Source organism: Peromyscus californicus, unplaced genomic scaffold (genome assembly GCF_007827085.1).
Source record: "Peromyscus californicus insignis strain IS unplaced genomic scaffold, ASM782708v3 Scaffold_6__1_contigs__length_162567912, whole genome shotgun sequence".
In the NCBI taxonomy this organism is placed as follows: domain Eukaryota; kingdom Metazoa; phylum Chordata; class Mammalia; order Rodentia; family Cricetidae; genus Peromyscus; species Peromyscus californicus.
Window position 1 is genome coordinate 138,793,229 of NW_026294584.1, and position 13,666 is coordinate 138,806,894.

At 54.8% G+C, this 13,666-nt stretch overlaps 2 protein-coding genes and 1 long non-coding RNA gene across 3 annotated transcripts in view; 1 reads left to right on the plus strand and 2 right to left on the minus strand.

Moving 5' to 3' along the window:
- Positions 1-64: 64 nt before the first annotated feature.
- On the minus strand, positions 65-3,540 carry Gpr162 (G protein-coupled receptor 162). The gene is made up of 4 exons (XM_052719728.1): positions 2,654-3,540; positions 1,779-1,968; positions 1,080-1,237; positions 65-827 (listed from the first exon to the last, which is right to left on the minus strand). The coding sequence occupies exons 1-4, from the start codon at positions 3,518-3,520 to the stop codon at positions 276-278; spliced, it is 1,767 nt and encodes a 588-aa protein (XP_052575688.1). The 5' UTR covers positions 3,521-3,540; the 3' UTR covers positions 65-275.
- Positions 3,541-3,659: 119 nt separating this feature from the next.
- Cd4 (CD4 molecule) overlaps positions 3,660-13,666 on the minus strand; it is a 29,066-nt gene continuing 19,059 nt past the window's right edge. The window contains exons 4-11 of the mRNA XM_052719747.1: positions 12,844-13,002; positions 12,258-12,494; positions 11,205-11,540; positions 9,425-9,622; positions 8,752-8,876; positions 8,406-8,473; positions 5,443-8,030; positions 3,660-3,938 (exon numbers count right to left, since the gene is read on the minus strand). Of these exons, the coding sequence (XP_052575707.1) occupies positions 8,000-8,030; positions 8,406-8,473; positions 8,752-8,876; positions 9,425-9,622; positions 11,205-11,540; positions 12,258-12,494; positions 12,844-13,002 (1,154 nt within the window). The 3' untranslated portion in view covers positions 3,660-3,938; positions 5,443-7,999. The remainder of the gene's footprint in view (positions 3,939-5,442; positions 8,031-8,405; positions 8,474-8,751; positions 8,877-9,424; positions 9,623-11,204; positions 11,541-12,257; positions 12,495-12,843; positions 13,003-13,666) is intronic.
- LOC128098520 (uncharacterized) lies at positions 7,988-12,375 on the plus strand. Its single transcript, XR_008214273.1, has 3 exons — positions 7,988-8,209; positions 9,779-9,997; positions 12,095-12,375. It is a non-coding gene; the product is annotated as an uncharacterized LOC128098520 (long non-coding RNA).

A 13,666-nucleotide genomic window follows, 5' to 3' on the forward strand; every position in this document is an offset into this window, starting at 1 on the left:
GCCCCTCTCTTTCCCCCAAGCCACCGACCATACCCTTCGCCACCGCAGACGCTGGAGACCAGGGTTTCGATGGCAATACTTCAACCTTTAATACGTTTTGCTAGGGGTGAAGATGGGTGAGTAAGGGTGTCTGGTCACTTGGATGGGAGAGAGCTGGGGCTCTAGAATCCAGATCTAGTGCCCATCTCCCTGGAGGCAGCTGCCATAGGCTCAGGGCCAGAATGAGGAGTCCTCACCCACGCCCCCTCCTCTGAGTTAAGCAGGCCCATGTGGCCTCACAGGGTCAGCTGGGGGAAGATGGGGTTGCCTGGGCCCCAGGGTCTTCCCCAAGCCCTTGAACTCCCCTCGCTCCCTGTCAGAGAACAGCGTCTCCCTGCACTTAGCCCCAAAGGAAGTCCAACAGCTCCGCTATCAGGAGACCCAAGGGAGAGGCGTCGAGGTGAAAAACCCAGTGGCCTGGGCCTACGAGGAGAGGGTCCTGGTGAGGCAGTTGGAGAAGGCAGAGGTGTCTCGTCGATGAAGGTGGTGATCTCCTCCCGGAAGAAACCAGGACCTCGTGGGGGTCCCCCACCTGACCCCAGAACCCCACTTTCTAGGAACTGGCGAAGGCTGGCTAAGCCCCCGCCTTCAGCCTCTTCCTCATCCTCCTCACCCTCCAGCCTGTGTCTCTGTCCCAGGTATTCAGGAGGGCCCCCAAGGGCTCGGCTCTGGGCTGGGAGGATCCGGATGTCATCGGATGATGACCATTTGTGTAGGAAGGAGCCTGGTGCCCGAGGAGTAGAAAAGATGTTGGTCTCATCATGGGACAATCGGCGGGACAGGGGGACCTGGGAAGAGGAGCAGGTGAGACCTGGAGGTACGGCAGAGACAAAGGCAGAGGCAGCAGAAAGCCGAGTGGGGTCTCTGCAAACGGCGTCATACTCTTCCGTTTCTCCAAAGCATTTACTCTAGTAGGCCAACCTGGTTCTGAGAGACCTGAGGGGCCATTCTTTCCCTCATCTTTCCTTCATCTGCCCCCTAGGGTGCCCTGCAGTCCAGAGCCAGGGGGCCAGAAGAGAGGGGGCCCCTTCTCCCCATACCTGTAAATAGTGTACTCTCTCAAGAGGCGGAAATAGCATGTGCCGGCCAGGCAGCAGTTTGACCTGGGTGGGGTCCCGACCCCCTGACCCTGTGGCCCCATTAGCATCAAAACGAATTTTGCACACTCGGCCGTCTGTGTAGTCGTCACAGGCTCCATCTAGGAGAGAGAAGCAGCGGAGTGGTTACAGGCAGAGAACACCCACCCTCTCTCCACCCGCTTCCCAAGGTCCAGGAGGAACCTTTGGTTCCCATTAGTCTGTAAGTCCAGGAGGGAATGGCTAGCTTTGGTACAGTCCCTGAGTCCCTGGTCCTTCGCACAGACTTGTTCTTTTCCAAGAATTGTCCCAAGAGCAGGGCATCTCTTTCAGGAAGCTTAGCTTCCCTTTAATGTCAGGCCTTCTTTGCATTAGGACTGAGGACCCTTTCTCTGGAACTCTGCTTGGCATAGACCAAGCTGGGCAGTGCAGGCCCCTACACAGGAGCCGGGTTCTAGTGAAAAGCTCCCTCGGTGCGGAAGGAAGCCCGGCTGCGATGGCTGAGTGCACGGTCAGGCTGTGCAGAGCCCGGAGTTGGCTCCAGCTCAGTCCAGCAGGGGGCACCCCAGGGCAGCACATCTCCTCAAGGAGAAGGGCGGTGCAAAGGACAGACGCTAGCAGCCGTAGCTGTCCAGGAAACCCAAGTCCCATCCCTCCTCTGACCGTCGTCGCCGTCGTCCTCGGACATGATAGCCACGCACTGCTCCCACACGGTGCGCACATCCGCACGGTAGCGCTCGCAGGACCAGATGAAGGAGGGCAGGAGCAGAGTCTGTGCCATGGAGCACCACAGCACGGCCAGCACCATCCACGGCGGAGCCGAGTCCGACTTCAAGGAGAAGAAGCTCACCACCTGGCGTGGGAGAGGGAATGACTGAAACCCACTCCTGATGCCAGAGATTAGGAAGGGAGGCAGGGTGAGTGAGAAGGGATTGAATGAGGAAAGTCAGGAAATGCTGCAGACAGAACCCCGCAGTTGGGGAGAGACAGACAGAGAGACAGAGACAGAAAGAGAGGGAGGGGAGAGATTGACACTCAAGAAAGTTAGACTAGGCGGGTTGGGGATTTAGCTCAGTGGTAGAGTGCTTGCCTAGCAAGCAAGCACAAGGCCCTGGGTTCGGTCCTCAGCTCTGGAAAAAAAAAAAAAGTCAGGGGAAACCCGGGAATGGGGCCTGGCTAGCATGGTAGGGTGAGCCTAGGGTATCACTCAGGAGTACTCAGAGACTGTGCGCGCCAAAGGGCAGCTGAGTGTCGGGCTGAACTCAGAGACTGTGTGCGCCAAAGGGCAGCTGAGTGTCGGGCTGAACGTTGGAGGGGCAGGATAGAAGATGGAGCTGGAGAATAGAAACAGAAATGAAGAATGGCTGATGGAGCTGGGAGGTTGAGTAGCGGGAGCTCGAGGATGGATGATAGAGACAGGGAAACACGAATGTCAGGAGGAAAGGACAGTGAGAAGACACGATGGAGCTTCCGCGGGGCTGACAGAGTTGGAGGAGGGACCTGAATATGAGGAACAGGTTGAGGGACCTCAGTCTCACCAAGATGGGCACCCCTGTGAGGGAGTCATAGAGAAAGACGATAGCGCTGACCAAGTTGGTGACCTGCAAAGATGTCTTGGCAGATTCGGAGCCATCCAGCGAGGACCGCCGCTTCCCTCGAGTGTCCTCCACCACAATGGCTGGCACCTCAAAAGCTGGTCGTGTACCCAAGCCCCCCAGCCCACCCACTTTGGCTCCCACACTGCCCCCAGCTTTCCGGGCCTGCCGAGCCCTCCGGGGCCGGGCCCACAGTGTCTGATAGAAAGTGATAGCCACGCAGACCAACCCCATGACAATGCCCCCAAGAAGCAAGAGGCTGAAGCAGACGCCGAAGCCGAGACCGATCTTGGAGACTATGAACTGGCAGCCTCGGGCATAATAGCGCTCGCCGTTGTTGTGCCAGCCTATGGAGGGCAGCGTAGAAAGGATGAAGCTGACCATCCAGATGCCCATGACGGCATGCAGCGCCTGCTTCTTGGCGTTGCTGAGGCGGTAGTTGACAGGCCAGCGCACCATCCACATGCGATGGTAGGAGAGCGAGGCAACTGTGAAGCAGGTGGCCAGGGCCAGCGTGTAGTAGGTGGACACAAAGACCTTGCAGATGCTCTCGTTCCAGTCATAGTCAGAGGAAGCCTGGCGCCGGAGCTGCACCACGGCAAAGGTGGTAAGGGGCACAGCCGCCATGAGTATATGTGTACCCGCCAGGAAGCAGAGCAGTAACTCCAGGGGCTTGTGCTTCTGCTGCTTGGCTGAAATGCTAAGGATGATCCAGGCATTGGCCAGCAGGGCCAGGAGCCCACAGGCCAGCCAGGACAATGCGTTTGATCGGAGGGAGGCCTCTTCTGCCCCCAGCCCACCCCGAGCCATCCTATCCTCGGCCCCACCCCCACCCCCTTGAACTCCTGGGGGCGGGGGCTAGGTCTCACCCTGGAGCCCCGCTCACACACACCCCCATGATGCCCACAATCCTTGCCCTGCAGTCAGGCAAGCTGACCCCAAGTCTTCCTTACTGTTCAGCATTACAGGACCCGACTCAGCTAAGGCCCCGTGGGCAGGGCAGGGGAGAAGGCAGAGAATCAGTAGAGGTGGTGGTCCTCAGCCTCCATATTGGGTGGGGCTTTTCCTTAGTTATCCCTGTAACTGATGGGGGAGGCAAGCTTGCTGCTTTGCCATCTATGAAGCTGGCTAGCGACCTCTGATTCCCATGCTGGGACTTCCAGGCCTCTGTCTCCAGTGAGTCTTGACCAGTCAGTGCAGAGGGGTGGAGCTCAGTCACCTAGATAAGCTGTGAGGGAAGATGAGATGGAGGGGGCAAAAATTAGGACTATGCTGTACTCTAGCTCACGTGTACCCTTTCTCTAGGAACTATAGAAATGACTGATTGTTGAGAGTCACTGGGGTCATTCAGAGCATTCTCCTGCCTTAAATCAGATGCCTACTTACCCACATGAACAAGACCTCCTCTACTTGCAGACTACGGGAAAAGTCTCCATCTTTTTTAGCCCTTTCTCCCTGCTTTGGGATTACAAAGTTCCTTCTTGCAATAGCCTGTGCTCAGAACTGCCCACCCCTGTCTCTGCATCCCCAGATCTTTCTTCAGTTCCTAATGGGAGACACGTGATGTGTTCCTTCCTGGGGGCTCACATTAAATAAAGCAGGAGCCCTTCCTTTACATGCCATTTTCCTAGACCTTGCGGTCTTTGTCTCGGCCCGGCTTATCTAAGCCTGGATTTTCACCCGTTCAGCTACCCAAGGAAGATGGAAGGAAGGAGGCTGGGACTGAAGTGGGGGGTAGCTAGGGAACCTGAGGGCGGGGAAGCCACTGACATCAGAAGCATCCAGAAATGGAAAGAGGGGGAACCAGGGAGAAGGAGGAGAGTTTGAACAGAAGAGAAAGAGGGGAAAGTGGTAGTATCTGAAAATAGAAGGGAAGGTTCAGAAACCCTTGGGAGGAGATGGATACTGGAGGGAGGGAGTGAGCAGGAGGATTATGGATGTAAGGAGCAGGGGACAGAGGGACTGAGAAGAAAAGCTGGACCTTCCTCACTAGGAGACCTTGGGTCTCCTCCTCTGGCCCAGAGCCTCAGTTTCCCCCTGATGGGGAGGAGGAGGAGGGTCCTGATCTTAGCGACACAGTTCATCGAGACCTGGGGAAGACACTAGGAAACCAAGTCAGCCACTTAGCGGAGTAGAGCAGAGGCTGTAAGGACCGGCATAATGGCTTCGGGCCACCGTCTGTTTCCTGAGGAAGAACCTCAGGCCCTAGCTCTCCCCAAGAGGTCCCAGTCCAGCCCCCACCTTTGTCTCCCCCCCTAGTCCAGTACATCCTAGTTGCCATGGCAATGGACAGCCCGGGGGAGGTGTAGGGAATTGGTCCGAATGCCCCCCACTGCCCTCCCCTACAGCCTTTGGACCCCTTCCCACCCACCCTCACCCCCACCTCCACCCCCAGACCCAGTTGGTGGTTCCGAAAGAAAGAGAGAGGGAGAGTCAGAAAGGGAGGGAAGAAGAAAGACGTGAAGGACAGAGAGAAGGAGATGAAGGACAGAGAGAGAGAAGGGAAGGGAGGAGGACTATTGGGGGCTTCCTGGCCGACAGGGGTCCCTCGCCCTTCGCCTTGATCGGATAAGGTCAGGTGGCTCCTCCCTCCTGTCACCTAGGGTGCTCTCCAGGGCAGAAACAGCAGGTGGCTGGGGAGGAGGGGGCGGGGAAGAGGGGAGCGGAGGCAGCTGGCTGGGCGGGGTGGGGGGAGCCGAGACACGCGGGGGCCCGGGCAGGGGTCCTCTTACCTCCGGCCGCGCTCCGCTCTGCCGGGGAGACGCACTCCCGGCGAGGCTCGCCCGGGCTCCCGCCGCCTGCCGGCTCCAGCTCGCCAGCCCTCCTCCTTCGTTCGCTCCCTCCCTCCAGGCCTCCTCCCCCTCCGCAGCCGGGCCTCCCAAGCTCAGCCCGCGGCGGGCGCGCTGGTCTGCGGCCCCTCGAGGCTCCTGCCTCCCGGGGGTCATCCGCCTGCGAGCCCGGGGTTAGGGAGCCGCTGGCCAGTCTTGGGGTCGGGGGTGGCGAGGGTGGGGCGGGGAAACTGGACCGCGGGGACTTAGCGGAGGAGGGGCAAGGAAGGAGCGGAGAAGGAGGGGGCGAGGAGGACGGCGGGGAGCGGGCTTCATTGGTGAAGCGGTTGGTGTCCTGCCCCCACCCCGTCCCGTTTTTTCAACACGAATGAGCCCGAAGAGGCAGCTGATGTTGTTAGGGGCTGAGGAGCTAGCTGTCAGGGGAGGAGGAAGCGTGTCACCGTGTGTCACTGTGTGCATCCTTGTGAGGGCTCTTCTTGGGTAGAGCTCAGAGGGGCACCACCTGAAGGCCTGCTGGAAGCTAAGGGTGCTTCTGATGCAGGCTAAGACCGCTTGTGAAGTTGGAGGTGGTTGCACGGATCAAAAAGGATGTGGGCTCTTGGCACACCTGTGTACACCTCTTTCTCCTCCCAGAACACAAGCGCACACTTATGGTGGGGACACACACAATTGCCACACACATTACAGTTTCTCATAGTCCCTTTCCTCTCCCATACACAGACGGCAGGAAAGCACACATAACCCCATAATCTCTAGGCTAACTGCAGAGTCACACACACAGTGCTTTTGGGATGAGAAGGTGGGAAATCAACCTCTAGGGAGTTTTTTCTTCTCTGGGCGATTTCATCTTCTTCCTGGGCCAGGCCTGGCAGCTAAAGCCCCAAAGACTCCTGGGTCCCCAGAGAAGTACATGCCCCCCCTCCTCTCTCTCTCTCTCTCTCTCTCTCTCTCTCTCTCTCTCTCTCTCTCTCTCTCTCTCTCTCTCTCTCACACACACACACACACACACACACACACACACACACACACACAAAGTGCATTTTAATTATAGTCTTTATTTTTCTGTCAGCTGAGGAAGCAGGAGTCAGGAGTGGGTACAAATAAAAAGTAATCAGTGAGGAGCCTGGCAGCAATTGAGGGGTGGGGCAGGGGGGTCTTTCTGGAAGAGGCCACCAGGAAAGAAAAGAAAGGAACGGGGTTGGGAGGAAAAAGGCAGGTGCTGAGGCAGGAGAATGAAAGAGGCCTAGGAAGCTGAGACTCTGAGAGAAACAGATCAAGACTGGCAGGAGAATACTATAACCCTGGTCTCCCTGGATGCGTGGCAAGGGCTGAGGACCTCATCAAAGGACAAAGGACCCCCCTGCCCCAACATAGCTCACTCTCCGGGCTCTGCATGCAGTGAGTGGCAGGTCTCTGCACGGTGGGTTCTCTTGGCCTTGCTCTAAGTGAACTGGGGTTTTGTCCTCCAGTAAAGGAGTCCACAAACAGCAGTGGTCAGGGAGCGATCTGGACACAGGCCATCCTGTGGGTGCTGTGCTCCTGTGCTTCCAAGGTACATGCCTGTGACTAGCTCCAGAGATCTCCCTGCCATTCACCCCTGTGTTACAGAAAGTGGCTCTAGCAATCAGGAGCCCTGGGTTGGTCCTGACACCCACACTAGCTACCTGTGTGACCTGGGGTAGTCGTTCAACCTTAGTTCCATTTTATCGGAGATGCTCGGTCATCTCTGCCAGCTTGGTCATCACTGCCAGCTTGTAGGGTTTCAGTGTGTGTGTGTGTGTGTGTGTGTGTGTGTGTGTGTGTGTGTGTGTGTGTACATGAGGGCCACGGCACATGAGTGGAGGACAACTTTTGAGAGTCAGCTCTCTCCTTCCATCCTCAGGGATCGAACTCAGGTCCTCAGGTTTGGCAGCAAGAGCTTTTACTGCTGAACCATTTTACTTTGCCTACATGTAAGGTTTTTGAAAGGCTTAAATACCAAGGACATTAAACGGGCTGATACATTAACTACGGATAAGTGTGTGGCTATGTGCAGGGGCATGCGGCCTGCGTGTGTGTTGGTACACTGGCCAGAATGTGAGCCCAGTCTTGCCAACACCAAGTGAGGAGCAGGCAGCACGGGAAGCTGAGGCTGATGTCAGCAGCTTGGGGTCCACATCTGTCCCCAAAAGGCTGTGCGACCATCTACGCCTGGCTGATTCTGTGCACTGCCCTTCGATCCAAACAGACAGCTGGAAAGAGGCTCTGAACAAGAGTCAGAGAAGGGCTGAGGTCTTGGTGAAAAGGAAGCTGGGAAAAATAAACAGTGTGTTTAATTGTCTGAAAAGCAGAGAGCAAGCTTACTTTGAGCTTGGGAATAGAGGGAGAGAAACAGTGGCCAGTTATGGAAGAGGAGGCCGGACGGAGGCTGGAGGCACTGCGTCTGCTACATTCATCTGGTCCACAGGCCTCAGCAGACAGGGCAAGGCACAGTTGGTAGGCTGCCGGTGGGGCCTAGGCCTCAAAGGAGATTCTGAGTCTTCTGCATCCGGCTGGAAGAAAGAAGGATAAGGGGCGCAAACCCACCCTCCCAGCCTCTCGGGATGCTACGGCTTCCATGGCTCCCAGAGCCCACTTTTCTCTGGCAGCACAGGGGTACCAATGGACATCGCTGCAGCATCTGTCCAGACACACCACAGGCCCACTCCACCTCTGCCAGCCCTTTCCCCAGGTCTGTTTTCCACTCTCTCTCCATCACCCCATCTCCTTGCTCCTTCCCTTCCTTTTCAACTCCTTCACCTTACCTCCCTCACCGGTTTCCTTCCTTCCCTTTCTCCCTCTCTCTCCTCCCTCCTCTCTCCCCCCCTCCTCTTTCCCCCTCCTCTCCCCCTCCTCCCTCCCTCCCTCCTCTCAGCCCAGATCCTTACTGGGGACACTGGCAGGTCTTCTTCTCACTCAGGAGCCTCTTGATCTGAGACATCCGTTCTGCCTGGCGCTGCCCAGGGACAAGGAGAGGAGTTGTGAGGGTCCCAGTCCTCCAGGAGGGAGGTGCCCCTTGGAGGGGGGAGAGGGGGGAGCTGGCAGAGAAGAAGCATTCACTGTGGCTTAAGCCACCTGTCCTCTCGGCCCTGCAGACAGGATCAGAGGCAGGGCCAGGTCTGCAGTGAGGAACTTCAGGGGCCAGGCGGGGAGAGCTAAGTCCCAGGGTGCTCAGCCTCATGTACAAGATACTGTGCTTGAGGGCCCAGTGGGGGGTGATGGGAGCCCACTCACCTGCTGGTGCCTGCACTTGACACAGCAGAGGATGCAGAGCCCAATGAAGATCAGAAAGCTGAAGATGCCCCCCAGCACGAGAGCCAGGAACATTGGCTGGTCCTGCTTCAACCCTCTGGCTGAAACTGAGAGAGAGAGAGAAAAGCGCGGGGTGGGGGGTGGGGGTGTATTTGGCTGGAGATGTAGCTCTGGTAGAGGGAGCCCTGGGTTCCACCCCAAGCACGGTCAAGAAAGAGAGATACTCAATGCCTCCATCTAGGGACAGTCTTTCCTGTGGTCCCAGATCAGAGAGAAGAGCTGAGGACACAGGATTCTCAAAGGCCACCAGGCCTTCCTTGGGAGTACAGAACAGGAAAGGAAGTTTTTTTTTTCTTACACAGTTCTCTAGAGAGCTAGAAGTCGGGGCCTGAAGTCAGGCTCTGTGTGTTTGTTTAGGTTCAGAGGGAAGCCATGGAGGAGGGTAGCTCTTAGCCAGAGGAAGGCCTCATTCCTAGACTCTATGGAAGTGGGAACCTGGAACTCAGGACCTATGTCTTCAGGCCACTGTACATAACCCTCCATGTCAGCGGAGCTAGGGAGCTGGGACTCTGGGTCATCTTGGCTAATCCCTAGGAAGATTTCACAGTTGAAGAGGCCAAGGCTTAGTGTGAGGCCTTAGGAATTGACTCCTTACCCTGGATATTGGAGGTTATCTTGACCTCATCCCCTTCAGTCAGTTGACACATCCACAGCCCTGCCTCAGGGTCCAGCATTTCAACCACCTTCTCCTGCCTGGAGACCTTGTCCTGGTTCTCCAGCTTCAGGGTCAGCCTCATCTTGGGGGAGGCAGGTCCCCTCACCTCACAGGTCACAGCGTTGTCTTTCTGAGCCACTGGAGAGGAAGGAGAAGCAGAGACCTGGAGCCTCTTGCTCGGGGGTTCCGAGCACTTTCAAGCTGTAAGGAAGGTGATTCAGTAGAATGGGGGAAACGATCCTATGTGTGAGTGGTCGTTTAGCTTCTTGGATGCTATTTTCATGTCATTGTCAGGGAGAAACAGCCTGGGAGTGAGCTATCCTTGGATTTGAACCCGAAGTCGTGTTGAACCAGATTTCCTTCTTGCTGAATGTGATCGGTACTCTGCCAGGCCTGGAGTCTGCAGAGGCACACACAGCATGTCCCTGGACAAACTGCTTAACCACCGGCACCACCGACGATAACGGAACGTATGAGTGCCTGAAGTGTTTGATTGGGGCCTAGCATAATGCTGTAAGTATCAGGGTTAGTCATTGCTATTTGTGGAGCTGGTGAAGTGACGAGTTAAGGATACAAATAACTCATTGATGTTACAACCATTACTATGTGCAAAGACTTTGTTCCATATTAAAATGATGGTGGGGTGGGAGAGATGGCTCAGAACTTAGAAGTCCTTCTGCTCTTCCAAAGGACCCACATGGCAGCTCACCACCATAACTATAGCTCCAGGGGATCTGATGCTCTTCTGACCTCCTCTGTCATGACATGTATGACATACATTTTCTCTCTCTCTCTCTCTCTCTCTCTCACACACACACACACACACACACACACACACACATACACACACGCATGCACTCACTCACACTTGCATACACACACACACACACACACACACACACACACACACACACACACACGAAAATAAATCTTAAGGGGCTGGAGAGATGGCGCAGTGGTTAAGATACTGGTTGCTCTTCCAGAGCATCTGGGTTCAGTTCCCAGCACCCACATGGCAGTTCACACCTGTCTGTAACTCCAGTTCCAAGGCTTCTGACACCCTCACACAGATATAAAATAAAAAATAAATAAATAAAGGCGATGGTGATGCATGCCTTTAATGAGGCAGATCTCTGAGTTCAAGGCCAACCTAGTCTACAGAGTGAGTTCCAGGAGAGCCAGGGCTACCCAGAGAAAACCTATCTCAAACAAAACAAAAACAAAAACAAGAAACAAACAAAGAAAAGGTGAACATGCAGGTCTGAGGTATCCAAGGGGCTCAGCCAGGGCCACAGGCTGTCAGGCAGAGAAAGAACTAGATCCTGGTTGTTAGTCTAAGCCTTGGTAGAGCCAATGTCGGGCCAGATGTTGGAGAAGGACTGTGGATTTCAGCCTCAATTCAAAGCCAGCCCAGGACTGGGTGCCGCTCAGTAATAGTTTGTGCATAGCATGTATGAGGCCCTGGTTTCTGTCCCCAGCACCAAAAGAAAAAAGGAAGAGAGAGAGAGAGAGAGAGAGAGAGAGAGAGAGAGAGAGAGAGAGAGAGAGAGAGAGAATCAAAGAATCAAGCTGGCTCAAAACCTGGAGACCCCTTCATCATTTAGCCAAACAAGCAGGGTCAAAGCATCCTCCTTTGGGGACCTGCCCAGGCATGGAGAGCCCCAGACGGACCCTCCCTCTTCATTTTACCCAGCATGCCCTTTTTCAGCCCACCACTCACATTTCATTACCACCAGGTTCACTTCCTGATGCAGTGTGCCTTTGGCCAGAGTTAGAGTCAGGTTTCCGGAACCAGCGCTCTCTAGCGAGACCTGGGGTATCTTGAGGCGGAGTGGGAGTGATTCCTCCATCTGGGGCTTGAGGTTGTCCCTGGTCTTTTGCATGGACACCTTCTTATTCTCCAGGGAGAAGTTGATCCAGGGCTGTGGGGAGGGGGCCTTCTCTGCCCTCCACCTCAGCTCTCCCCGCAGATTTTCTTCTCCCAAGTTAAGTGGGAAGGAAAACTCCACAAGCCCCCCTTCATTCTTATAGACTGTGGTAGATGTCTTCTGGAAACCTGGAGGTGAGAAGGGAACAGAAATAACCCTGAGTGAGGAGGGAGAGGGGGATGAGGGAGTATGTGGGGGGGGGGGGCAAACTTATGGCACAGGGGATCAGGTCAGTCTACCCACCAAGGTTGTTATTTCTCTCTCCTTGGAACCCCTGGAGCCCAGGAGTGACTTGACCTCTGCTTACCATCCTTCACAAAATAAGAGCCAGCTTGTAAATAAGGCTTGCTGTATACCAGGCACTAGCCTGGATGCTGTACATTGTAGTTCTTTTGTTTTGAGACAGGGCTTCTCTGTGTAGCTCTGGCTGTCCTGGAACTCGCTATGTAGACCGGGCTGGCCTTGAATTCACAGAGATCCACCTGCCTGTGCCTCCTGAGTGCTGAGATCAAAGGTGTGTGCCACTGTGGTGATATTTCATTTGTGCTCTAACAAATAAAGTTTGCCTGAAGATTAGATCAAGAGTTCAAGGTTGCCCTGGGCTACATGAGATTGATCCAGTCTAAAAGAGAAACAGAGCCAGGTGGTGGAGGCTCAGCCTTCCTTCTTGTATACTCCCTAGGTTGCTCCTGAAGGGGGAAGGGACCTCGGGACAAACCTCAGCTAGAGAGGGGTCTGGATACATCCCTGTCACCCACTCCAGCAGCTCCCAAAACCAGCTGAAGAGAAGAGGAAGGCTGGGAGTTCCTGAGCCAGAAGGAGGCTGCAAGGAGGGAGCCTCTTACCCAACACTGAGATGTTTATATCAAAGTTATTCTTTTGCTGGCTCTGGGTTACGGTGCAAGTCCAGATGCCACTGTCCTGAATCCTTAGGTTGGGCATGGAGAGGGTTTTGGAGCCCTTGACAATTCTATTCCCAGGGCCTCTGCACTCTATTGAGGGGTGAGTGACCTTGGAGCTGCTATCCAAGGTAAGGGTCAGACTCTGCCCCTGCAGCAGGCGGGTGTCCGGACTGGCGGTCACTGTGGAAGAAGCAGATGACCCGTATCACAACACACCATCCCCAAGGACAAAGAAGAAAGAAAAAACGAGAGTGTCTTTCCACTGTCCCCTCTCCCAACAGAGCCTCCCCTCCTAACTCCCAGCTGCCCATTCCCAGCACAGGGCGGGGTTCCCCTCTTTCTCCTCTCCCTTCCTCCTGTCTCCTTCCTCCCTCCAGTTCCTTCCCCCTGCTTTCCTTCTCTCTCAGTCTTTGTCCCTCCCCCATTAGCCAAAAGGAACAGTCCGACCCCCTGTGGTCTGTGAAATGTCATCAGCTCAGAAGTGGAAGGGAGTAAGGCGGCATCTGTGTTCCCGGGCTACCCCACTCACCTCTGAACACCCACAGCTCCACCTCTATCTTCTTGTTATCCACCTCACAGATATAAGTCTTTGAGTCTTCCATCTTAAGTTTATTGATGACGAGAGGAAATGATCCTCTGTCCCATGCAGCTTTTTTTGAATCAAAACGGTCAGACCCATCAAATGAACCTGTGAATAGAAGCCACACAAAGGAAGTTGAAATGCTCTGGTGTCCTAGCATCCCTGCCCAGAATAGTGCCCACAGCTATTGCAGAGTCTTTACTTCACCCCTCAAGGAACCCCAGACTGACGAGAAGGCCTATCGTATCTATTTATATGTGGGAACAATATCCTACCAGCTTAAAAAATATTATAAAACAATATGCTTATTTGGAGAGCACCCACTCACAGGCAGAACACTTTACATGAACCATCCCCAGTTCTCTTCACTCTGATTCCAGGAACTACACACTGTTTCGCCTACAGTGCAGATATGGACCCTGTCACTCAGAGTTGGAACAATTGCTCAAATTCAAACATCTTAATAATTTGTCAGAGCAGCCAGAATTATTAACGTATATTCAGAACTAAATACCTCCCCCAAAGATATTTTTTGGTTTCGTCCTCTTCGAGGCCTACTTGTCTGTCACAGACACCTTTGTGAGCATCCTGGTCATTCCGTTTCTTGTCTTTCTTCTTGGATTTCTCTTGCTGCTGCTGCTGCGGGACTGACTTCCAAAGCAATGATTAGCAAGTGTCATCCCCTGCCTAGGACCAAAGCTAGCAGCTTCCACTGGACACTGCCTTCTTCACACCTCTGTCCACAGGCCACCAGCTGGAAACCTCCCCACCA

Coding starts and splice junctions, on each gene's coding strand:
- Gpr162 (XM_052719728.1), bottom strand. CDS start 3,520: ATGGCTCGGGGTGGGCTGGGGGCAGAAGAGGCCTCCCTCCGATCAAAC. Junction 1,969..2,653: donor TCACAGGGGTGCCCATCTTG/GTGAGACTGAGG, acceptor CTCCCACGCCAG/GTGGTGAGCTTCTTCTCCTT. Junction 828..1,079: donor AGAGAGTACACTATTTACAG/GTATGGGGAGAA, acceptor TCCTCTTCCCAG/GTCCCCCTGTCCCGCCGATT.